Genomic DNA, 26063 nt, shown 5'->3' on the forward strand with positions numbered 1-26063 from the left:
TGTGTGTGTGTGTGTGTGTGTGTGTGTGTGTGTGTGTGTGTGTGTGTCCCTCTGTCGTCCAGGCTGGAGTGCAGTGGTCTCAGCTCACTGCAACCTCTGCCTCCTGGGCTCAAGGGATTCTCCTGCCTCAGTCTCCCGAGTAGCTGGGATTTACAGGCACCCACCACGATGCCCGGCTAATTTTTGTATTTTAAAGAGAGACGGGGTTTTGCCATGTTGGCCAGGCTGGTCTTGAACTCCTTACCTCAAGTAATCTGCTTGCCTCAGCCTCCCAGTGTTGGGATTACAGGCGTGAGCCACCATGTCCAGCCTTTCTTTCCTTTTTGTTTTGAGACAGGGGCTGTCACGCAGGCTGGAATGCAGTGGTACAATCATGGCTCACTGCAGCCTCCACCTCCCAGGCTCAAGGAGTCCTCTCTTAGCATCACAAGTAGCTGGGACCACACACACCGCCACTCCTAGCTAATGGTTTTTATTTTTCGTAAAGATGGGATCTGACTATGTTGCTCAACTGATCTGGAACTCCTGAGCTCAAGAGATCCTCCCCCATCTTGGCCTCCCAAAGTGCTGGGATTACAAGCATGAGCCACTGTGCCCAGCCCAGGGCACCGTTCTTGATGTTCAAGAGCCTGGCTACCTGCCCTCCTCTCCTGCAGCCCAAGAGTGCCTGGCACCTCCCAGAGCCGAGGCCTGCAGGGATGAGAGCAGGAGTGACCGAGCACATTCGCAGAGGGCTCCCTGGGAGGTCTGTCTGACTCCATGGGGCTCTGCTCTTCCCCAGCTCAGCTGCCAGGCTCCAGCCCAGCCCCTGCCCAGGGGGTCCTTTTCTGGCCAGGGGGATGCCAGGCTTCTTCCTGGCTGTCACCAACATTGTTGCTCACTGGCGTGCACTGACCCTTCCCCTCTTAGGGGCTGGCCATCAGGTCCCTGGCAGTAGTGTTATGTCTTCTCCAAGGTGGCCCCCCTGCTTTGGAAAGTGGGAATAGCTGTAACAATAGTGCCCACCCTCTGAGAGCCCACAGCGTGTCCAGACCCCAGCCTGGTGGGCATCTGCACAGACACACTGTCATCCTCTGGGTACCCTACCCTGGCGAGGTGAGCACATGGTCCCCAGATTACAGAAGAGAGTGCAGACGGATGCTCAGAGAGGGAGTGTGGCCTGCCCAACGTCACCCAGCTGGTGGGTGCCAGAGCTGGGCTAACATGGCAGGGCATGGTGGCACGCACCTGTAGTCCAAGCTGCTTGGGAGGCTGAGGCAGGAGAATCGCTTGAGCCTAAGAGGTAGAGGTTGCAGTGAGCCAAGACCGCGCCGCTGCCCTCCAAGCTAGGCGACAGGGTGAGACCCTATCTCAGAAAACCAAACCAAAACAAAACAAAAAACTGGGGGCCAAGCGCGGTGGCTCACGCCTGTAATCCCAGCACTTTGGGAGGCCGAGGCAGGCAGATCACCTGAGGTCGGGGGTTCGTGACCAGCCTGACCAACATGGAGAAACCCCGTCTCTACTAAAAATACAGGATTACGTGCCTGTAATCCCAGCTACTTGAGAGGCTGAGGCAGGATAATCACTTGAACCCAGGAGGCAGAGGTTGTGGTAAGCCGAGATCACACTGTTGCACTCCAGCCTGGGCAACAAGAGCGAAACTCCATCTCAAAAAATAATAACAATTAAAAAAATAACTGGTCTAATGATACCTGCCACCCTGGTGGTCCCAAGAATGAAAGGAACATGGAAGTGGAGGTCCTTGGGCACTGGGAGGTTTGGGCAGGGGGAGGTTTTGCTGGTACAGTAGCCGACAGCACCCCTAGGGACCACCGGGGGCCCCACACCCACCTCCCACATCAGGGCCCACTCTGTCCCTGGGTGCTCTCTGAGTCACCCGCCCCTTCTTGGCTCTGCCTCCATCTCTCAGTCTCCTGGGGTGCAGGGTTGTGGGCTCCCCAAGGCTCAGTGCCCGTGAGCCACATGGACCCTGGAAAAGTGACTTCCCGGGGACACAGCTACTCTCTGAAGAGCTTTTTCCCCAGGTCCCAGCACCTCTACACTTCGCGAGGGCTTTTTTCCTGCCCAGGCCCCTGCCTTTAATTCCCTGGGAGAAATCCTAGACCCTAAGCCCGACTCCACTCCTTGTCAGAAAGGGAGACCAAGGCCCAGTGATGGGTGAGGTGGGGCTTACCCGGGGTCACCCAGAGGGCAGGGACAGAGGCCCAGGGCTCCAGCACCTTGGGCCTGAGTGACAGTCACAGCTGCCCTTCTGTAAATAGCACTGTCTGCTGCCCTTGGAGAAGGGGAGGGAGCAGCTGGTGCCCCCCCCCCCCCCCCGCCACCGCTTAGTACCGGCAGAGCCCACTAATTTTGCTGCTGGCAGAGGGCAGCATTCCTGCAGGGTCACTGGGCCCTTCCCCTCCTTTGTGTCATGCAAAGGTGGGGGCATTTGTGGGTATTCAGGAGTCATTCCCATGGGAGGGCAGCTCCTACCATGCTAAGAACTTGGTTGAGTTTCCCAAATGTGTCTGATCCCAGGAGACAGGCTCCCAGGGTGAGTGAGCCCCCTGGGATGCCCCGAATGATACCCCCACTGCCTCTGCACCCACCCACAGTCCAGATCTCTTGCCTCCGAGAGGTCTAGATGCACCCTTGGGGCAGTCAGGAGCTCGCAGCCTGCAGGCTCAGAAGCCATTGCCTGGCACCTTAGATTTCCCTCTCACACAACCTTTGAGGTGCCAGCCCTGGTGAGTCGGGTCTCTGGCCTCCTGCCTCCTCACCCCTGCGGGAAGAGCTTCCTGAACCCCAGGTCCCCTCATTGCCCTATGCCAGGCCAAACCCTGGGACCCAAGGAACAATGAGGCCAGCCCCCTCCCATTTGGGAAACCACTGGGAAACCTGGTATTTTCAGGATGCTTGCAGATCTTACTGGGGTGAGCCCCGGAGGAAAATCTTGGGCTACCTAAGTGTTCACCAGGTGGCCAGGACCCTGGAACAGGCACTTTTGGAGGTTCAAGCTCTGTGGGCAAGGGCCTGGAGTTGCAAAACAAGTTGACCATTCAGGCATGTAGGCACAGTGAGTTGTGGCTGGAGCAGGTGGGAAGAAGCTGGACCAGGACTGATGGACCTCAGATTCCAAGCTGGGGAACCACAGCATCTCCGGCCAGCAGGATACCTGCTGAAGCTTCCAGTCCAGGCCTCCACTGCAGGCCTCTGTCTGCTCTGTCCCCAGCCCCACTGGCCGGCATGATGGCCACACACCAGGGTCAGCCAGGCCCCATTCATGCTCCAAGCCTAGCCCTGCACCCGCTGGACAGGGGCCAGTTCTTCCTGGAATTCCCATCTGCCTGCCCATCAAATGTGTGGCCTTTCCTTTTCCTCCTAAGAAAGTTCCTGTCCCGGAGACAGCCCTGCTGGGAATCTCAGACTCAGGCCAGCACCAAGGGGGCCTCAGGCTCACGACAGGGAGCTTTGAGGCAGAGCGAGTGGGGCCAGGCACAGAGTGGCGGTCCCACAGAGCCCTGCCAGCTCACCTTGGATCAACCCTGCCCACAGCGTTGTTGGGAACACTGGTCTCTTTTACTCACTCCAGGAAACAGTGAGCCCCATTCTGAGTCAAGGGCGCCAGGCCCTGCTCTGGAAGGTCGGGTCTGTAGCAGGAGACCAGCATTTTTCTTTAAGCAACCAGGTTTTAAGACTATCATTTTTTATTATTTTATTTTATTTTATTTTATTTATTTTATTATTTTATGTTATGTTATGTTATTTTATGTTATTTTATGTTATGTTATGTTATGTTATGTTATGTTATGTTATGTTATGTTATTTTATATTTTGAGACAGGGTGTCACTCTGTCGCCCAGGCTGGAGTGCAGTGGTGCAATCTCAGCTCACTGCATCCTCCGCCTCCCGGGTTCAAGTGATTCTCGTGCCTCAGCCTCCCAAGTAGCTGGAATTACAGGCACGCACCACCACGCCTGGCTAATTTTTGTATTTCTAGTAGAGATGGGGTTTCATCAGGTTGCCCAGGCTGGCCTGGAATTCCTGACCTCAAGTCATCCTCCTTGGCCTCCCAAAGTGCTGAAATTACAGGTGTGAGCCACAACACCCAGCCAAGACCAGCATTTTTTAAAACGTGAACTAGAATAGAATAGAAAATATCACACTCTATCACACACAGGAAGGGTAACTATTGTCTGGTGAGATGTTTGTTTCAGAGATATTTTTACCTGCCTATGTGTGTATTGGGCCCCAGTGTTAAAAGTATTTCTCACAATGGGTCAAGGTCAAAAATAAGAAAACCACAGATCTCGTGGGTGCATTGGGCAGAGGGCAGCCCAGGTGGGGTTCTCTCCTCAGGGCTTGGAGGTAGGAGGCTCAGATGTCAATTCTGGTTCTGTCCTGGACTTGCAAGGTGACTATAGGAGAAGGTCCTTTTTTTTTTCTTTTTTTTTTTTCGAGGCATCGTCTCACTCTGTCACATAGGTGGGAGTATAGTGGTGCCATCATAGCTCATGGCAGCCTCGACCTCCCCTGATCAAGCGATCCTTCCACCTCAGCCTCCCAAGTAGCTGGAACTACAGGCACGCATGCCACCACACTCAGCTAAGTTTTTTGGTCTCTTTTTGTTTTGTTTTGTTTTTTTTCTGTGAAACGGAGTTTCATTCTTGTTGCCCAGGCTGGAGTGCAATGGCGCGATCTTGGCTCACCACAACCTCCGCCTCCTGGGTTCAAGCGATTCTCCTGCCTCAGCCTCCCAGATAGCTGGGACTACAGGCATGCACCACCACGCCCGGCTAATTTTGTATATTTTTTAGTAGAGATAAGGTTTCTCCATGTTGGTCAGGCTGGTCTCAAACTCCGGACTTCAGGTGATCCGCCCGTCTCGGCCTCCCAAAGTGCTGGGATTACAGGCGTGAGCCACCGCACCCAGCCCGTTTTTTGGTCTTGAGTAAAGATAAGGTCTTGCTATGTTGTCCAGGCTGTCCTTGAACTACTGGACTCAGGCCATCCTCCTGCCTCAGCCTCCCAAAGTGCTAGGATTACAGGCATGAGCCACCATGCCTAGCCAGGAAAAATTTCTTTCTTGTTTCAAAGAAATGCCTTCCTCAACTTCCCCATCTGTGAAATGGGGATGGGGACTCCTCTGTACCAGGGTGGCTGTGGCAGTCTATTGAGGGTCACTCTAATGCCTGGCAGCGGGGAGGGGATGGAGAGGGTGTCGGAAAGTGCTGGGGCCACTCACTGTCCTTCTGGCCCCCAGGCCTCCAGGCCCAAGGTCAGCATCCCACTGTCAGCCATCATTGAGGTCCGCACCACCATGCCCCTGGAAATGCCAGAGAAGGATAACACATTCGTGCTCAAGGTACGGTCTCACCCCTAACCCCAGAGATCCTCCAGCTGCCCCAGGCCACCTCCCCTTTAGGTGCTACAGCTCCGTAGGGGATCGAGGGGAAGGAGCCTAAGGCAGGACGGTAGTGGGAGGGAGCCCTGGTGTGAGGGGTGTCCCCAGACCCTATGACAGATGCCTAGCTCATAGCTAAGACTTGAGTCTGGGCTCCACAGCCAAGTGCCCCGGGCATCGCCCAACATCTGGGCCCCTTGCTCCCATTTACCCCTGGGCCTGGGCGAAGCTCATCAGTTTCACTTCCTGCCCTCCCTTCCCTCACTGGAGCCAGCACACACCCACCCCACTGGTGGCCAGCCGGCAGCAGTTATGCAAATATTCCCATCCCAGGGCACTGGAGTGTGGGAACCGGGCGGTCTCCCACAGAGGGCACAAAGGCATCAAGGGTGGGCGGGGAGGCACCCCGGTGGGTCTAGGGGCAGCCCATCCTTTTCCCAGGCCCCACACCGCCGCCAGGGTGGCCTGCAGGGGTTTCTGAGGACACGGCCCCAGGCTGCCAGAGCTGTGGTCCCTGGGCCACCGCAAAGGATCAGAGGGTGTTGGTGAAGCAATGTCCCCAGGGAGGCCTGGTCCCACCCACTCATCCTGCATGAAGCCCCCACCCTCTTCTCTCGGCTTCTGGTTGTGTTTGTGTTTCTGCCCGTTCTCATTTGTTTAGTCACGGACTCACTTATTCATTTAGCGAGTGTTTACCAACCCCGGACCCTGAGTCATGCCAGGCTGGGGGCTGGGGACACAGCCCCTGCCCACCTGGTACCCTCTAAACTGCTGATCATGCATGACGGCCTTGAGGCAGAGGGGCTCACCTGCCTCAGTTTCCCCATCTGTTCAGAGAGGGATTAAAGGGAGTCTCTGAGAACCCTCCCAGCTCTGCCATCCTGGGAGCCCCACAACTACATTTTTTTGGTTTTTTTGTTTGTTTGTTTGGAGATGGGTCCCACTCTGTCACCCAGGTTGGAGTGCAATGGCACGATCTCGGCTCACTACAACCTCCTCCTCCCAGGCTCAGGCGATCCTTCCATCTCAGCCTCTTGAGTAGCTGGGACCAAAGGCACACGCCACCATGCTTGGCTAATTTCTGTATTTTTGGTAGAGATGGCGTTTCACCATGTTCACAGAGTGCAGGATTATGCTCTGGGCCTGGCCCCAGCAGGAATGTCTCCTGCCCTCTTCCCCTTCAGAGGCTGTGTATCTCAAGCGCATGGCCATGCCGGTAGAACTCCAGGCACTAAGACATGCAAGCCCCCCTACTCAGTGTGTTTGGCCAGGCTGCCTCTCCTCTCAACTTGAACCCCACCCCTGGGGTGCCAGGGCATGGGTTGGGGATGCTGGGCCACCCATCCCTCCCCCTGCCAGCATGGCCTCCTCAGAGGCTGCGTCTCCAAGGCGGAGGGGCTGAGATCAGTGGGGTGGGACATATCCCCATTGGGGAGGCCCAGAAGGGAGGGAATACAGAGTGTGAACTGCAGGCTGTACCGCTGGGTCCCTGGCCTGAGTTCCGGGTGGTGCCCGACGGTGACCCCACTGTCTTTCCTGCTGCTCATGCCCTTGAGCCCTGCTGTGGGAGAGGAGGATGAGCCATTTGAGTCACTCTGGCCCTATGTCCCGTGGTCTGGAGCCCGTCTGCTGACCATGTTCTGCACTCCTGGCCACCTTCCTCCCCAGGTAGAGAATGGAGCCGAATACATCTTGGAAACCATCGACTCTCTGCAGAAGCACTCGTGGGTAGCTGACATCCAGGGCTGTGTGGACCCCGGGTGAGTGTCTAAGTGGCCCGAGGATGGGTGGACAGGCTGGGTATATCCTTGGTCCAGCCTTCACCAGGAGCAGCTTCCTAGCAGGGCAGGAGCTCAGCTTGAGAAATGAGCAATTCAATGTGATTCAGATTGGTGCCAGACAGGATCACCCTCCTTTAAAATACCCCCTACCTCCAATCCCCAGCAGGCTCTGTGAGGCCTGCTGTATGGGGCCAGGGCCTGGGGACCTGGAAGGAAGTTGGACCAAGTCTTGTCTTCACCCCAAGAGAGCCTCAGAGCACTGGGAGTTGGGCAGAGATGGGAGTGAGTCCCCAACGGGCTGGGGGCCTGGTGCAGTGGCTCACATCTGTGACCCCAACACTTTGGGAGGCCTAGCTGGGAGGACCGCTTGAGCCAGGAGTTCAAGACCAGCCTGGGCAACATAGCCAGACCCTCTTTTTTTTTTTTTTTTTTTTTGAGACAGGGTTTTGCTCTGTTGCCCAGGCTAGAGTGCAGTGGTATGATCTTGGCTCACTGCAACCTCCATCTCCCAGGTTCAAGCAATTCTCCTGCCTCAGCCTCCTAAGTAGCTGTCATTACAGGCGCCCACTACCATGCCCAGCTAATTTTTATATTTTTAGTAGAGACGGGGTTTCATCATGTTGGCCAGGCTGGTCTCGAACTCCAGGCCTCAAGTGATCCGCCCACTTCAGCCTCCCGAAGTACTGGGATTACAGGCATGAGCCACTGTGCCCAGCCAACCCTGTCTCTTAAAATAAAAAAAATAAAAAGAGCTGGAGAGAGGCTCCTAACCCAGCCCTGGGCTCAGGGAAGAGTTGCTGGTAGGCGTGCTCACCTAACCCGAGGCTTAAATAAAGAGTGGACCAACGCCAGGCAGAGGAGGATGGGAGAGGGCAGAGAGAAAAGCCCAGCAAAAAGTGGAAATGGAACTGGGCACAGTGGTATGCATCTGTTATCCCAGCTACTCAGGAGGCTGAGGCTGGAGGATCGCTTGAGCCCAGGAGTTGGAGGCTGCAGTGATCTAGGATTGCGCCACTGCACTCCAACCTGGGCAACAGAGCAAGACCCTAACTCTTAAAAAATAATAATAAAAATTTGGCTGGGGCCAGGCGCAGCGGCTCATGCACGTAGTCCCAGCACTTTGGGAGGCCAAGGCAGGCGGATCACCTGAGGTCAGGAGTTCGAGACCAGCCTGGCCAACATGGTGAAAACCCATCTCTACTAAAAGTACAAAAATTAGTCAGGCATGGTGGCGGCACCTGTAATCCCAGCTACTCGACAAGTTGAGGCAGGAGAATCGCCTGAACCCAGGAGGCAGAGGTTGCAGCGAGCTGAGATTGTGCCATTGCACTCCAGTCTGAGCGACAGAGAAAGACTCTGTCTCAAAATAATAATAATAATAATTTTAAAAGGTGTGGAAGTGTACAGACACCTGGGACTCGCAGGGAACATCAAGGCCTTTGGGGTAGCCAGTGAGGAGGAGATTTTGATGAGAGTTCAGGAAACGAGTAGGTCAGGGACAATGGGAGCCATGGCAGGTAATAAGCAGAGGGCAGTTACGGTCAGCTGTGAACAGGAAGAGCAGCAAGAAGGTTGGCTCCACCATCCAGGAGAGATGCCAGGCCACGAGTAGGAGGGACAGGCAGCCCGACAGGCTGAGCAATTGGCAGCAGCTCTGCTGGCTAATGGGGTGAGCCAAGCCCCGGGGGGAAGGGCCGCTGCTTTCTAATTAACAGCTTCATTTAAAGAAACACAATTAAGGTCCTGGGCGCCTCCCAGGCCCTGATCCACAAAGTGATTGTAATCCCTGCTCCACCGCCCTCCGGACCATCTGCTCTGCAAACTCTTTCCCCAGCTGCTGTGAAAGTGAACCTGACTTGGTGGAATTTTCGAGCTGGCAGGGTCAAAGACACCTCATGTCGCAGATCGGGAGAGAAACCTTCCCACCCTCTGAGGGTCTCCACGGGATCCCAGGAGGAGCCCAGCCCCTCAGGGATAGTGGGCAGGGATCATGAGCCCTCAGTGGGGACTGCCCACTTAGTGGTATCCGGGCCAAGAGAGAGCCTTCCCCTTGGCTTTCTGAAGTTTCAGTGGAAAATCAATTTGCAAACAGCAGATAAATGAGAGAAAAGGCATACAAATTTATCTATTTATTTTTATTTTATTTTATTATTTTATTTTTTAGAGGTAAGGTCGCCCAGGCTGGCGTACAGTGGTGCAATCAAGCTCACTGCAGCCTCGACCTCCTGGGCTCAACTGATCCGCCCGCCTCAGCCTCCCAAGTAACTGGGACTATAGGCACATGCCACAATGACTGGCTAATTTTTTTTTTTTTTTTTTTTGAGATGGAGTCTAGCTCTATCATCCAGACTGGAGTGTAAAGGCACAATCTCAGCTCACTGCAACCTCCACCTCCCAGGTTCAAGCAATTCTCCTGCCTCAGCCTCCCAAGTAGCTGAGATTATAGGCACCTGCCAACAAGCCCAACTAATTTTTGTATTTTTAGTAGAGACGGGGTTTCCCCATGGTGGTCAGGCTGGTCCCGAACTCTTGACCTCAGGTGATCTGACAACCTCATCATCCCAAAGTGCTGGGATTACAGGCGTGAGCCACTGCACCTGGCCTAATTTTTTTTTTTTTAGAGACGGGATCTTGCTATGTTGTCCAGGCTGGTCTTGAATTCCTGGGTTCAAGAGACCCGCCTGCCTCAGCCTCCCAAAGCACTGGGATTACAGGTATGAGCCACAGTGCTTAGCTGCACAAGGCAGATTAATAGGAGAAAAAGTGTGTAAATTTATTTAACGTGTATACATAGGAACCTTCAGAATGAAGACTCAAAGATACAGGGGAGGGCCGGGTGCGGTGGTGCACGCCTGTAATCCCAGCACTTTGGGAGGCTGAGGCAGGCACATCACCTGAGGTCAGGAGTTCGAGACCAGCCTGGCCAACATGGGGAAACCCCCTCTCTACTAAAAATACAAAAATTAGCTGGAGGTGGTGGCAGGCCCGCTGTGATCCCAGCTACTCGGGAGGCTGAGACAGCAGAATTGCTTGAACCTGGGAGGCGGAGGTTGCAGTGAGCTAAGATTGCACCACTGAACTCTATTGGGTGACAGAGTGAGACTCCGTCTCACAAGAAAAAAAAAAAAGCCCAGGCATGGTGGCTCACGCCTGTAATCCCAGTACTTTGAGAGGCCAAGGCAGGCGGATCATGAGGTCAGGAGTTTGAGACCAGCTTGGCCAACATGGTGAAACCCCATCTCTACTAAATACAAAAATTAGCTGGGTCTGGTGGTGGCGTGCGCCTGTAATCCCAGCTACTTGGGAGGCTGAGGCAGGAGAATCACTTGAACCTGGGAGGCAGAGGTTGCAGTGAGCCAAGATCATGCCACTGCACTCCAGCCTGGGCAACAGAGTGAGACTCTGTCTCAAAAAAAAAAAAAAAAAAAAAAGGATACAGGGAAATGGTCCATTTTTATGCTTAGGTTCAGCAAAGTATGGACAGCGGTGTAGAAAGAGGATTAGACACAAAGGGTAGGATCTAAAGGGAATAGACTGAGCAGGGGACCCAGCCAGGCCTGTCTGTCTAGATTCTTCTTGGCCTCTCTGAGCAGCATTCCTTCCTTCTGGGTGTGGGGGTCTTATGACCTACAGTCAAACCAGGCAGATTGGGTAATTTCTTTCTTTCTTGCTTGCTTGCTTGCTTGCTTGCTTTCCTTTTGTTTTTACTTTTTTTTCTGCTCTGTTGCCCAAGCTGGAGGGCAGTGGGGCATGATCACAGCTCACTGCAGCCTCCAACTCCCGGACTCCATTGACCCTCTTGCCTCACCACCACAACCAGCTAATTTTTTTTTTATTAAGACGGGATTCTCAGGGCCGGGCACGGTGGCTTATGCCTGTAATCCCAACACTTTGTAAGACCGAGGTGGGCAGATCACCTGAGGTTGGGAGTTTGAGATCAGCCTGGCCAACATGGAGAAACCCTGTCTCTACTAAAAATACAAAATTAGCCCAGCATGGTGGTGCATGCCTGTGATATCAGCTACTCGGGAGGCTGAGGCAGGAGAATTGCTTGAACCCCCGGGAGGCAGAGGTTGCAGTGAGCCAGGATTGCGCCGTTGCACTCCAGCCTGGGCAACAAGAGCAAAACTGTCTAAAAAAAAAAAAAAGACAGGTTCTCACGGCCGGGTGCGGTGGCTCATGCCTGTAATCCCCACACTCTGGGAGGCCAAGGCAGGCAGATCACCAGTTTGAGACCAGCGTGGCCAACAAGGTGAAACCCCATCTCTGCAAAAAATACAAAAAAAGAAAAAAAAAATTAGCCAGGCATGGTGGCGCATGCTTGGGATCCTAAGCTACTCAGGAGGCTGAGGCAGGGGAATCACTTGAACCTGGGAGGCGGAGGTTGCGGTGAGCTGAGATCATGCCACTGCACTCCAGCCTGCACGACAGAGCAAGACTCCATCTCAAAAAAACAGCAAAACAAACAAACAGACAAAAAAGATGGGGGTCTCGCTATGTTGCCCAAGCTGATCTCAAACTCCTGGCCTCAAGTGATCCTCCCACCTCGGCCTTCCAGAATGCTAGGATTACAAACATGAGCCACTGTGCCTGGCTGGATAATTTCTTTATGACAGGTTTTTACATAGAATATTTTTAGGTTGGCTGGGTGTGGTGGCTCACGCCTGTAATCCCAGCATTTTGGGAGGACGAGGCAGGCAGATCACGAGGTCAGTTTGAGACCAGCCTGGCCAACATAGTGAAACCTCATCTCTACTAAAAATACAAAAAAAATTAGCCGGGCATGGTGGCGGACGCCTGTAATCCCAGCTACTCAGGAGGCTGAGGCAGGAGAATCGACTGAACCCGGGAGGCAGAGGTTGCAGTGAGCCGAGGCCGAGATCGCACCACTGCACTCCAGCCCTGGCAACAGAGTGACACTCCGTCTCAAAAAAAAAAGAATATTTTTAGGTTTTATGACTATGTTTTAGAAAAAGGGGTTCTGGTTTCTGTGACCCACCTTGGGAAAGAGGGACTTTCATTTCTCTGGTGCCTCTGGGGAGAAGAGGACTGAGAGACAGGAGGAGAAGGTCAGAGAAAAACTTCTTTGCTTGAGGCTGCTGCTGAGGACTTTATTTTGGGGTATTGTTTTCTGAGCCCCAACAGTGGCCTGGTCAATCACATGGTGGCCACAGAGCCAGTGGAGGGTGGGACAGAGGGACCTGGAGGCAGAGGGAGGTGACCAGAGCCAGGAGGGCTAGATGCTGGGCCATGGGACTGCCAGCCACTTCCTGGCCACGTAAGTAGCCTGTGGTCCGAGTCCAAGTCCCACAGCACGACTTGGCTTCCATTTCTTGTCTCCACAGTGACAGTGAGGAAGACACTGAGCTCTCCTGTACCCGAGGCAGCTGTCTGGCCAGCCGCGTGGCCTCCTGCAGCTGTGAGCTCCTGACTGATGGTAGGTAGGGGGACAGGGTTGGAGGAGGGGCACACTCAGGGTGGACAGATAAAGATACGTGCATCTTACCTGCCACTTCCCCAGCAGTCGACCTGCCCCGCCCCCCAGAGACGACAGCCGTGGGTGCAGTGGTGACAGCCCCCCACAGCCGAGGTCGAGATGCCATCAGAGAGTCCCTGATCCACGTCCCGCTAGAGACCTTTCTGCAGACCCTGGAATCCCCGGGCGGCAGCGGCAGTGACAGCAATAATACAGGTGCCAGTGGGGACAGCCTGCTCTTCTCGCTCCACCTCTCCTGGACCCCCACCCCCAGCCATGGCCACCTGTGGGCTCCCTAAACCTTGCTAAGCCTCAGAAGCTGTGACATCTCATCCCCCTGGGTCCTTCACACATCTCCAAAGTACTTCTGGCTTTTGTAGGCTGGTCTAGGAACCTGGCCCCTCCCACTGGACCCAGTTTCAATAGAAAATGTTCACAGGGGCCGGGTGCAGTGACTCACGCCTGTAATCCCAGCACTTTGGGAGGCCAAGGCGGGTGGATCACCTGAGTTCAGGAGTTCGAGACCAGCCTGGCTAACATGGCGAAACCCCGTCACTACTAAAAATACAAAAATTAGCTGGGTGTGGTGGTGCACACATGTAGTCCCAGCTACTCAGTAGGCTAAAGCAGGAGAATCACTTGAACCCGGGAGGCGGAGGTTGCAGTGAGCCGAGATCACACCACTGCACTCCAGCCTGGGCGACAGAGTGAGACTCTATCTCAAAAAAAAAAAAAGAAAAGAAAATGCTCACAACGGCTGGGTGCAGTGTCTCACACCTGTAATCCCAGCCAGTGCTTTGAGAGGCTGAGGATCACTTGAAGCCAGGAGTTTGAGACTAGCCTACACAACATAGCAAGACCCCATCTCTACAGAATTTTTGAGACAGAGTCTCACTTTGTTGCCCACGCTGGAGTGCAGTGGCGGATCACAACTCACTGCAACCTCCACCCCCAAGTTCAAGCGATTCTCATGTCTCAGCCTCCCGAGTAGCTGAGATTACAGGCGCCCACCACCTCGTCTGGCTCATTTTTGTATTTTTAGTAGAGATGGGGTTTTGCCATGTTGGCCAGGCTGATCTTGAACTCCTGACCTCAAGTGATCCTCCTGCCTTGGCCTCCCAAAGTGCTGGAATTATAGGCGTGAGCCACCATGCCTGGCCACAAACCTTTTTGTGCCTGTAGTCCCAGCTACTTGGGAGGCGGAGGTGGGAGGATCACTTGAGCCCAGGAGGTCGAGGCTACAGTGAACTGTGATCACACCATTGCACTCCAACCTGGGCAACAGAGAGAGACCCTGTAAAAAAAAATAAATAAATAAAAGAAAAGAAAAGAAGAAAGGAGGGAAGGAGGGAGGGAAGGAAGGAGCTCACAGAAAAGGGTCCATAGGGTTGGAATCAGGGATTGGGAACAGGCGACTGGATTTGTTCCTAAGTTTGTTGATGACTTACAGAGCAACTCCAGGATAGTCCTTCACAGCTCTGTGCCTCAGTTTACCTCATAGACTTCACCAGTGGGTTGGGTCAGCTCCCTGCCCAACTCTAAAATTATTCCAGCTGGGCACAGTGGCTCACACCTGTAATCTCAGCACTTCAAGCAGCCAAGGCAGGAGGATCGTTTGAGCCCAGGACTTCCAGACTAGTCTGGGCAACAAGACTCTGTCTCTACAAAAAATAAAAATTAGCCAGGCATTGTGGCACAGGCTTATAGTCCTAGCTACCCAGGAGGCTAAGGTGGGAGGATTGCTTGAGCCCAGCAGGCCAAGGATGCAGTGAGCTATGATTATGACACTGGACTTCAGCCTGGGTGACAGAGCAAGACCCTATCTCAAAAAAATAAGTTAAATAAATAAATAAAATTATTCCGCTGGGCGCAGTTGCTTACACCTGTAATCCCAGCACTTTGGGAGGCCAAGACGGGCGGATTGCCTGAGCTCAGGAGTTCAAGACCAGCCTGGGCAACATGGTGAAACCCTGTCTCTACTAAAAATACAAAAATTAGCCTGGCATAGTGGTGCATGACTGTAATCCCAGATATCGGGAGGCTGAGGCAGGAGAATCACTTGAACCTGCAAGACAGAGGTTGCAGTGAGTCGAGATCACACCACTGCATTCCAGCCTGGGCAACAGAGCAAGACTCTGTCTCAAACAAAAAAATATTCAGGCCAGGTGCAGTGGCTCACACCTGTAATCCCAGCACTTTGGGAGGCCAAGGCAAGGAGGATCAATTGAGCCTAGGAGTTTGAGACCAGCCTGGGGAACACAGCAAGACCCCATCTCTAAAAAATAAAAAATAAGGCCGGGCGCAATGGCTTACGCCTATAATCACAGCACTTTGGGAGGCCGAGGTGGGTGGATCATCTGAGGTCAGGAGTTCGAGACCAGCCTGACCAACACGGTGAAACCCCATCTCTATTAAGAATACAAAAATTAGTTGGGTGTGTTGGCGGGCGCCTGTAATCCTAGCTACTCGGGAGGCTGAGGCAGGAGAATCGCTTGAACCCAGAAGGCGGAGGTTACAGTGAGCCACCAGGATTGCGGCATTGCACTCCAGCCTGGGCGACAAGAGCAAAACTTCGTCTCAAAAAAAAATAAAAACTAAAAACCAACAAATGTTTAAAAAATTATTCCAACAGCATTTTGCATGTAAAAAAACCAACAAGATGTCACCTCTCTTCTCACATTTATTTATTTGTCCCCGTTTCTCCTTCCCCCATGTTCCTCACACTGTCATCCCCACCTCAGGGGAACAGGGTGCAGAGACGGATCCTGAGGCTGAGCCCGAGCTGGAGCTATCCAACTACCCATGGTTCCACGGGACACTGTCCCGGGTCAAGGCTGCTCAACTGGTTCTGGCAGGGGGGCCCCGGAACCACGGCCTCTTTGTGATCCGCCAGAGTGAGACTCGGCCTGGGGAGTACGTGCTGACCTTCAACTTCCAGGGCAAGGCGAAGGCAAGTGTGCGTGGGGCGCCATGGGGGTGCAGTGGCCAGCCCTGAGGGGGAGGGGTCATGGTGACCCCGGTCCTGAGGCTGTGCCCTGGAAACAGCTGCAGGCAAACAGGTATGGCATGACTTCCCATGGGCCCCGCTCACCCCAGCCATGCTCCGTGAGCCACCTGCGTCCCCCCTACACATCACTGAGGGACTGCAGTCAGCCCTATTTCAGCCTCTCCATTCTCCGGAAGGGGAGGCCACCTACTGGCGGCTGAGCCCTCAGGAGGCTGGGCCCTTCTAATAAACGCAAATTTGCAAATCCTTTCAGCCCCTGCGCATGGGGGATCTCATAGCACTGGAGCTTCTGAGAGTCTCCACCCAGAGATCCCCCAGTGCGGGGTTGGAGCCAACCAAGGCCCTCAGAGCCCCACCTTCTGCCCCACCCACCCCAGACAGCCCCTCTTCCCTGCCCAGGTCAGGTCACCAACCCCTGAGAAGCACACACGGCAAGCCCTAGAGATCCAGCAGAGGAGGAGGAGCTGGGCTGGGTGGGAGAGCTGTGCAGGGTCTGGGGAGTGGGGTTCAGCATTGGAGGGGACAGCCTGATCAGAGACCTGCAGGGGAGGGAGAATTGTGGAGGGGAAGACAGGCAGGAAGGCAATCCCGACAGCACCCAGCTGGATCAGAGGCATGATGGTACACCTAGGCGGTGTGCTTTCAAGGAAGAGGATTGCGTGCTATATTGACCTAAAATGCTTTGTTTTTGTTTTTGGTTGTTTTTTTTTTTTTTGAGACAGTCTCGCTCTATCCTCCAGGCTGGATTGCAACATGGAAATCTCAGCTCATTGCAACCTCCGCCTCCCGGGTTCAAGTGATTCTTGTGCCTCAGCCTCCCAAGTAGCTGGGATTACAGACACGTACCACCACACCTGGCTAATTTTTGTATTTTTAGTAGAGACAGGGTTTCGCCATGTTGGCCAGGCTGGTCTCGAACTCCTGACCTCAGGTGATCCACCCGCCTCGGCCTCCCAAAGTGCTGGGATTACAGGCATGAGCCACCACGCCCGGTCTATTGACCTGAAATTCAAAGGAAAATTTGACAGCAAAGCCAAATGATTATGGGGGGGGGTACAATGTGGCCAGAGGGGGCAGGAACCTCAGTGCCCACCCCCGCATCCCAGGTTTCCGATAAGGAAACACTCAGCCCGGGCTCCTGCCAGGACGGATTTCCTGGCAGCCCCTACTAGAGGAGGGAGAACCTTAGGACTCCTGCTCCAGGCCTGCAGCTGGGGGACAGTGTCTCTCTGCAGGGACCCCGGCTGCCCTAACCCCTAGTGGCCCAGTGCAGAACCTCTAGTGGCTTCTCTCCTCTGCCGGGTTGGCCCCACCATGCAGGAGGTAGCACCTCCATCAGGGACATTTCCTTGGCAAGCAGCCGCTCTTACAGTTCCTCTGACAACCAGGTGCTTAAGGCCATCCCTGGTGACGCGCAGTTTACTTCTCAGCCAGTGCTGCTCCAGGCAGCCTCCCAGAGGGCCTGGATCTGACTCATGCCCAAGCCAGAGGCTAGCATGGGGGAAAAAAGGTTGGGCGGGAAGCTCCTCTCCTTCCTGGAACGAGACCCAGCCTTGAACCTGCCTCTCACCTCTCTACCCGGCTGCTCTTCTCCCAGAGTGGAGATGACTGCACCAGGCCCGATAATTGAATGGTGGGACAAAGCAGGAACCCCAGCCTCCAGCTTACATACCTCCTGGGAGGGAAGATCACTACCTTCCCAGAGGCAACTCTTTCCACCTTCACAGAATAAACGTCTGGAAGGTCTGGCAGAAGACTGGGATGCGTCCAACTTGCTTCTCCTCACCCCAGGGACCCATTTGTGCCCTGAGCAGGCTCTGCCCAGCTATGAGGCTGTGGTGGGACCCCTCTGTGCTGTTTCTCTCGGGCTGAGTCCCTGCATTGTCCTGGCAACTTATTCTGCTAAGTGGCAGAGCTCACTTGTGGGACCGCCACACTGCTCCAGGGATTGTCTGTATTTTTTTGTTTGTTTGTTTTTTAAAGGGTTGAGGGGATCTCACCATGTTGGCCAGGCTGGTCTTGAACTCCTGACCTCCAGTGATCCACTCCCCTCAGTCTCCCAAAGTGCCGGGATTACAAGCGTGAGCCGCCGCACCCGCGGATTGTCTGTCTTTTATGTAGGTGGTCAGACCAGCTCCCCTTCCTGGGCTTGGGGCTATGTGTGTATCCCCAAACCACTCCTCTTAGCTCCCCTCTTGCCACACACATCCCAGAGACAGCCACTTTTTTCTGCAATGGGATACATGTTGAGCAAAATAGGGCTTAAGTTAGAGACCTGCAGCTCTCCACTAGACACCACAGGCCTATGGTTTCTTACCCTGAGGCACCTGCCTCATGCAGGCCCTAGAGACCTAGAGAGAAGCCAGCCCTGTTCCAGCTGTTCCCGCAGTGTGCCATCACTCCTCCCTAGCCAGCCCTGGGGAGCTTTCCACGCCTCCGGGTTTTGGCTCTGCAGGGACAGAGGGCCAACCTCTAGCCTCCTGGGCTGGGGGAACCATCCAAACAGGAGTTTTCTTCCCTGCTCTGTGCTCTGTGACCATGGGCCAGTCACTCCCCCTCCCTGGGCCTTGGCTTTCCTATCTCTAATGTGGGGGCAGTAATCACTATCTTCTGGCCGTAGGGAGGGGATTAGAGATTAGAGGTGTGTAGGGCATGGGCCCGTAGTGGGGGTGCTCCCAGCATGGGGACAATGCCTGATGCCTTCCATCTCAGCCTGGGTCCGCTGTCCCCATTCTCCATCTCCAGATGGGGCTCATGTGTGAGGGGCCCCCTGGCCCTGACACAGCCCCATACAGCCCCTGTGAGCCTTGGTCCTTCCATCAACCCCCAAAGGTGCTTACTCAGGTGCCCAGTCCTGGACCTGCCCCTGACCACACCCACCTGTACCCACAGCACCTGCGCCTGTCCCTGAACGGCCATGGCCAGTGTCACGTACAGCACCTGTGGTTCCAGTCTGTGCTTGACATGCTCCGCCACTTCCACACACATCCCATCCCACTGGAGTCAGGGGGCTCGGCCGACATCACCCTTCGCAGCTATGTGCGGGCCCAGGGCCCCCTGCCAGGTAAGATGCCACCACCTGGCTGGTGTGATTACTCAAGAAGACCCCCTTGATTACTCAAGAAGGTGGCCCCTGGGGTGGGATGAGCCCCAGGTCTCCTGTCCCATAGCCTCAGCCGTGTCCCTCCCACCCTAGCCTAGCCACAGCAATTTCAAGCAGTCAGGTCATCAGGAATGGAGGCAGAAGTGGCAGCCTAGAGGCAGCCAGGTCCCTAATGATTCCTGGCAAGGGGAAGGGGGCACCCAACAGCAGTGCAGCTGGGTGTATGGGGGTGGGGACAGGGGTGTGGACTGGGGCAAGTGGAATGAAAGGAGCTGGGGGTATGGATTCCCATGCCCTGCACGGGGGAGGCACAGAGCAAAGCTGCTGGGACCAAGCACTGAGGGCATGGGTGAATGTGCTTGTGTGTGTGCATGAGTGTATGTGTGCATGTGCCCGTGTGTGTACGTTTACGTGTGCGTGTGTGCGCATATGCATGAGCGTGTGCAGTGTGTGCACGTGCATGGGCGCACATGTGCTTCTGTGTGTGCCTGTGTGCGAGCGTGTGCATTATGTGTGCATTGTGTGTGCACTCCTGTGCGTGTGGCTATATGGGCGTGCACACGCGTGGTTAGGTACATGTATGTGTGTGCTCCTGGTTATGCATATGGGCGGGTGTGCTTGCGGATGTGTTGGAGGACATGGGCTGCGACTCGGAAACCTGAGCATGGGCCCTGGCCCCTTGAGGGATCCCGGCCTCACTGCTGGATGTGGCCAGCCCAGGTCCTCACTCACGCCCTGCCGTCGCCTTGTTGCAGAGCCAGGCCCCACGCCCCCTGCCGCGCCTGCGCCCCCGGCCTGCTGGAGCGACCCGCCCGGCCAGCACTACTTCTCCAGCCTCGCCGCGGCCGCCTGCCCGCCTGCCTCGCCCTCCGACGCTGCCGGCGCCTCCTCGTCTTCCGCCTCGTCGTCCTCTGCGGCGTCGGGGCCCGCCCCCCCGCGCCCCGTCGAGGGCCAGCTCAGCGCGCGGAGCCGCAGCAACAGCGCAGAGCGCCTCCTGGAGGCCGTGGCCGCCACCGCCGCCGAGGAGCCCCCGGAGGCCGCGCCCGGCCGCGCGCGCGCCGTGGAGAACCAGTACTCCTTCTACTAGCCCGCGGCGCCGCCCGGGTGGGACACGCCAAGCTCTTCAGTGAAGACACGATGTTATTAAAAGCCTGTTTTAGGGACTGCACCCGGCTCTCCTGTCGTCCTTTCTCCCACGGGGAAGGCGGGGACTGCGGGGCAGCCACTCTCTGAGACCCCCGTCCATCAGGGACCCCCGTCCAGCCTAGTATGGCCTGACACCTGCCAGGCCCCCTTGCAGCGCTGTCTCTGGTGGGACAGCTGAGGGACTCCCCATGGGGCGTTGGGCAGCACCTGAAATAGGGCCCAACAGCAAGGGTTAGGGCTTAGGATCGGGAGGGGGCTTTAGTGGAGCTGTGAGGGAGAGAGATGGGGGTAGTAACAACGAGGGGTGCTGAAAAGAGAGGAGGGGGCATTCAGGACACAGTGAGGGATGGGGAGCACGCCCAAGTCATACAGAGAGCTTGGATGCCAGGAGGAGGAGTCGAGGCCCGGACTAGGAGGGTAAAGGCGTTTTTGGGCAGATCTATGAAGCCTGGCGGTGTGGACAGGGCAGCAGGGCAGGATGTCTCCATATTAGCCCTTAGGGGATTGGGCAATGGAAGAGGCTGGATTTCCTAGCTCGGTCGTAGACTTAAATTTAGAATAAGCTTAAAGAGCCCTCCCACCCACCGCGCTGCACACCATTCACACCCCGCCCCCACCCCGACCCATTCCCTCCCACACCTACCCACAAGTGGAATTCCAGCTGTGACTCCCATGACCCCAGGCTCTGGAGACACTGCTTGCTGGCAGTCCCAGCACCCCAGTCCCCAGGCAGGTTCAAGAAGGATCTTGTTCCTACTAAACCAAACCTCTGCCTTCCCCACAACGCCCCAGACCTGGGGTCCCAGACCCACAGACCCCTTGCCCAAGACTAGCCTTGCAGGGCTTGGGCCAATGATGCATCCATCTATTTTTCTTTCTTTTTCCTTCCTTCCTTCCTTCCTCCCTCCCTCCCTTCCTTCCTTCCTCTCTCTTTCTTTCTCTCTTGTTTCTCTCTTTCTCCCTCTCTCCTTTCTTTCCTTTTCTTTCTTTTTCTTTTTTGAGACAGGTGCAGTGGCACGATCTTGGCTCACTTGCAGTCTCAACTTCCCGGGCTCCAACTATCTTCCCACCTCAGCTTCCCAAGTGTCTGGGACTACAGGCATGCACCACACGCCCAGCTAATTTTTTTTGGTAGAGACAGGGTTTCACCGTGTTAGCTAGGCAGGTCTCGAACTCCCGAGCAATCCTGAGTGGGAGGTGATCCACCCACCTCAGCCTCCCAAAGGGCTGTGATTATAGGCATGAGCCACTGCACCTGGCCAGTGATGCGGATTTCAGATCCCTAGACATCTAAAGCTCTCAGGACTGTAACTAAGACACTCACAGCCTCTTCCCCATAAAAGGGGCATGAACACCCTTGGGTGGCTCCCAGGGCTTTCAGCCACCCAGTCCCTATGCACAAAATCACCAGGAAGTGACAGAGTAGGGCCCCCTGCTGCCACCATGATGAGGGAAGAATACAAATTCAGCAATCAGGAGAGCACCCTGCTACCTCTGCTTCCAGCACCTCCATTCAGTTGTGGCTGGAGCCCTTCTGCCCTTGCGCCCTGGTGGTTTGGGGTCTATGCCAGGCCAAGTGCAAGCCCCCATTCCACTCCAACAAGAACAAAGTGGGCTCTGGACTGAGGCTTGGGCTGGGCAGAGGAACAGGGGCAGACTTAAGACTTAGACCCACCAGGCGGGGGTAGTGGTTCACACCTGTAATCCCAGCACTTTGGGGGGCCAAGGCAGGCAAATCACCTAAGGTCAGGAGTTCGAGACCAGCCTGGCCAACATGGTGAAATCCCTCCTCTACCAAAAATACAAAAAAAAAAAAAAAAAAAAAAAAAACTAGCCAGGCATGGTGGTGCACGCCTGTAATCCCGGCTACTTGGAAGGCTGAGGTGGGAGGATCGCTTGAACTCGGTAGGTGGAGGTTGCAGTGAGCCAAGATCGTGCCACTGCACTTCAGCCTGGGTAACAGAGTGAGACTCCATTTCAAAAAAAAAAAAAGACTTGGACACAGAATGTGCCAGCCTTCAGGCCCTCCTGTCCTTTCCTCCTGATGTCATCAGCCACAGCAGAGGCCACTCTCCATGCTGAATGCTCAAAACAGAATCAGCACAGGAGCAGGCAAAAGCACTGATGGCTGTCGCCTTTGCTCAATAGGGGGCTCATACACATATGCACACACGTAGAGTATAAGACTGTGGGAGAGGGTCTGTGCCCATCCTAAGGGGGGCAGGCGCTGTTCCTGGGGTGTTCCCAGGTTAAAGTGAATTCAGGGGGGACAACAGAAGTTGATACGGTGATCCCCCGGGATCTCCCAAAGGATGCAGCAGGAAGGCCCAAGAGGTCAGTGAAAAGAGGGTTCTCTCTTCAATATGGTCACCAGGGTGAGATCCTCAAGCCTGTCACTCAAGAGGGTGGTTCCAGACAGCCCAGACCCCATGGGGACTCTGGTGAAATCACAGCCGTTGCACAGATGGCAGCAACATTTTCAAGGGGGTTTCATTTGTTCGTCAACAAGCATTTCAGATGCCTGCTCTGCGCCAGGCCAGGCCCATGGGGTAGCTGAGCCAAGCTTTGGGACCACAAGTGCCCTGGCTGACTGTGACACTGGATGTCGAGGACATGGGAGACTACAGGTGCAGGAGCAGCGAGGTGGGATATGAGATCTGCAAGGTAGAGAGAGCCTTGAATGCCAGGCCACGGAGTTTGGAAGGTGCTGAGAGCCAGTGCCAATTAAAATGGGAGCTGAGATCACCCTGTGGCCAGAGGGTTGGGGCAAGGATGGATTGGAGGCGGCAAAATGAGGCGGGGGGCCAGGGAGGCTGTGGTGGGTCTGGGTGAGGGGCAAGGGGCCAGGGCAGGGCAGCAGAGGAGGAGGACAGTGACAGAAGAAAGACCACAGCAGGGTGCGGTGGCTTACGCCTGTAATCCTAACACTTTGGGAGGCCAAGGAGGGTGGATCACTTGAAGTCAGGAGTTCAAGACCAGCCTGGCCAACATGGCGAAACCTTGTCTCTACTAAAAATACAAAAATTAGCCGAGCGTGGTGGCGCATGCCTGTAATCCCAGCTACTCGGGAGGCTGAGGCAAGAGAATCACTTGAACCCAGGAGGTGGAGGTTGCAGTGAGCCGAGATCATGCCACTGCACACTAGCCTGGGAGACAAAAAGAGACTTGTTTCTAAATAAATACGTAAATAAACAAATAGAACTGGCGTACAAAACAAAATCAAATACAATACAATGAAAATCAGTTCCTTCTGGTGGGCATTTCTGTTATATTTTTCTTTTTTTGTTGTTTAGGGGGGATGGTGTGACCCTGCTTTCATGGTCTGTCTTTCTACTGAAAATCAACATCAATCGAGCTTCTGCCTTCCTGCTCCAGGGAAGGGTTTTTTGTCCTCCTTGAGATCACCTTAGTCCCTGTTGGGCACTTCTAACTTAGAAAAGTTCTAGCCCATTTGGGGTAGAAGAAATAAACTTCCTGCAATGTCGAGGGGCTCTTACATCCCTAGTATTAAGAGAGAGCAAAGCAGCCAGGCGCGGTGACTCACGCCTGTAATCTCAACACTTTGGGAGGCCGAGGCAGGCAGATCACTTGAGGTCAAGAGTTTGAGACCATCCTGGCCAATATGGTAAAACGCTATCTCTACTAAAAATACAAAAATTAGCCCAGCGTGGTGGCGGCGCCTGTAATTCCAGCTACTCGGCAGGCTGAGGCAGGAAAATCACTTGAACTCGGGAGGTGGAGGTTGCAGTGAGCCAAGATTGCTCCACTGCGCTCCAGCCTGGGCAACAGAGTGAGACTCTGTCTCAAAAGAAAAAAAAATAAAAAAGCAAAGCGATGCACTAATGTGAATGTTGAGTAATGAATCTCAATCATTGTCCCCAAATCCTATATTTATTTCTTATTTATTTTAAAGAGTGTCTTGATCTGTCACCCAGGCTGGAGTGCAGTGGGGCAATCACAGCTCACTGCAGCCTCAATCTCCTGGGCTCAAATGATCCTCCCACCTCAGCCTCCCAAGTAGCTGGGACTACAGGTGGGTGTAACCACACCCTGCTAATTTTTAATTTTATTGTAGAGACAAGGAATCTCACTATGTTTCCCAGGCTGGCCTCGAACTCCTATCCTCAAGCGATCCTCCTGCCTCAGTCCAAAAGCCTTTTTTTTTTTCTTTTTTTTTTTTTTTTTTTTTTTTTTTTCTTTTTTTTTTTTTTTTTGAGACAGAGTCTTGCTCTGTCACTCAGGCTGGAGTGCAGTGGCGTGATCTTGGCTCACTGCAACCTCTGCCTCCCGGGTTCAAGCAATTCTCATCCTCCCGAGTAGCTGGGACTACAGGTGCCCACTACCACGCCCAGCTAACTTTTGTATTTTTAGTAGAGACTGGGTTTCGCCATGTTGGCCAGACTGGTCTTGAACTGCTGACCTCAGGTCATCTACCCGCTTCGGCCTCCCAAAGTGCTGGGGTTACAGGCGTGAGCCACTGCGCCCGGCCTCAAAATCCTTTAATAAGAAAAAAACATGCATTTGGCCAAAACATGCATTTGGCTAGGTAGAAAGTTTTCTGCAGTGCCCTCCCTTCCCCTAAAAGGCCCTAAGCCAGAGATTTCTAATCTCTTTTGTGCCTCAGGCCCCCGACAGTCTGGGGAAGACTATTATGCCTTGCTTAGCATAATGTTTAAAGTGCACAGAATTAAATACATAGACTTGCAAGGAAAACCAATTACCCTGAAATTCAGTCAAAATATTAAATACAATTAAAAAGTAATCAAAATATATTTTTAAACTGGTGATGTGGTAATATACATGCTTCTTTATTAACACTTTAAATAGCAAGCTTTAATAGCAGCCCTCATAACTACTGTAATTTCAGTCAATGATGAGCATAAATGATACTTTGGGGTTCTGTAACAAACTAGACGCGCTGTGAAAAGATCACTTATTTGGATAAGCTCAGTGGCTCACATCTGTAATCTAGCACTTCGGAAGACTGAGGTAGGAGGATCGCTTGAGGCCCGGAGTTCAAGAACAGCCTGGGCAACAGAGCGAGACCCACCCCACTCTGCAAAAAGTACAGAAAACAGCTGGGCACAGTGGCTCACACCTATAATCCCAGCACTTTGGGAGGCGGAGGCAGGCGGATCACTTGAGGCCAGGAGTTCAAGACCAGCCTGGCCAACATAGTGATACCCCGTCTCTACTAAAAATACAAAAAAAATTAGCTGGGTGTGGTGGCACGCGCCTGTAATCCCAGCTACTCCGGAGGCTGGGGCAGGAGAATCACTTGAACCTGGGAGATGGAGCTTGCAGTGAGCCAAGATCATGCCACTGCACTCCAGCCTGGGCAACAGAGCAAGCGAGAGCTGTCTCAAAAAATAAATAAATAAAATAAAATACAGAATTTTAGCCGGGTGTGGTGGAGCGTGTCTGTGGTCCCAACTGCTCGGGAGGCTGAGACAGGAGGAACACTCAAGCCCAGGAGTTGGAGGCTACAGTGAGCTATGATCTGGCACCACTGCACTCCAGCCTGGGTGACATAGCGAGACACTGCCTAAACAAAAAACAAAGAAAAGAAAAGATCCCTGATTTCCATTGGTGGCAAAGTAGCAGCTGCTGCTAATACTGTTAGTGGTTTCTCCTTAAATGAAAGAAATGTAATTTTTCAGTTAGAAGTTAATTAAAGTAAGGATGTAATTTTATACCCATTTAAGTTCACAAGCCTCCTGAATTTTTTTTTTTTGAGACAGGGTCTCACTATGTTGCCCAGGCTGGTCTCGAACTCCCGCTTCAGCCTCCCAGAGCGCTGGGATTATAGGTGTGAGTCACCATGTCCAGGCCTAACTTCCTGAATTTTATCTGTGAACCATTCAAGACCCTTAGGTGAATAACCCTGTTCTAAAGAGTGGAGACACATTGCAAGAATTTGAAATAAAATGTTCAGGCCAGGCGTGGTGGCTCATGCCTGAATCCCAGAACTTTGGGAGGTCGATGCAGGGGGATCACTAGGTCAGGAGTTCAAGACCAGCCTGGCCAAGATGGTGAAACCCCCGTCTCTACTAAAAATACAAAAATTAGCTGGCTGTGGTGGCAGGTGCCTGTAATTTCAGCTACTTGGGAGGCTGAGTCAGAGAATTGCTTGAACCTGGGAGGCGGAGGTTGCAGTGAGC

The 26063-nt window shown here is 54.0% G+C and overlaps 1 protein-coding gene across 2 annotated transcripts in view; it reads left to right on the forward strand.

Annotated features, from left to right (window-relative positions):
• The window catches only part of SH2B2 (SH2B adaptor protein 2), a 39909-nt gene extending 19985 nt beyond the window's left edge, over positions 1-19924 (forward strand). The window contains exons 1-8 of one of the 2 annotated variants that reach the window (XM_058443684.1): positions 4364-4399; positions 5249-5350; positions 7058-7149; positions 12516-12607; positions 12692-12862; positions 15388-15596; positions 18546-18717; positions 19512-19924. In XM_058443684.1, coding sequence (XP_058299667.1) covers positions 4367-4399; positions 5249-5350; positions 7058-7149; positions 12516-12607; positions 12692-12862; positions 15388-15596; positions 18546-18717; positions 19512-19843 — 1203 coding nt within the window. In that variant the 5' untranslated portion in view covers positions 4364-4366 and the 3' untranslated portion in view covers positions 19844-19924. Of the gene's footprint in view, positions 1-4363; positions 4400-5248; positions 5351-7057; positions 7150-12515; positions 12608-12691; positions 12863-15387; positions 15597-18545; positions 18718-19511 lie in introns of those variants that run through there. The other variant, XM_058443687.1, reaches the window with a different exon arrangement.
• The last annotated feature ends 6139 nt before the right edge of the window (positions 19925-26063 follow it).

The sequence above is a fragment of the Hylobates moloch genome, unplaced genomic scaffold (genome assembly GCF_009828535.3).
Source record: "Hylobates moloch isolate HMO894 unplaced genomic scaffold, HMol_V3 SCAFFOLD_1, whole genome shotgun sequence".
Taxonomy (NCBI): Eukaryota; Metazoa; Chordata; class Mammalia; order Primates; family Hylobatidae; genus Hylobates; species Hylobates moloch.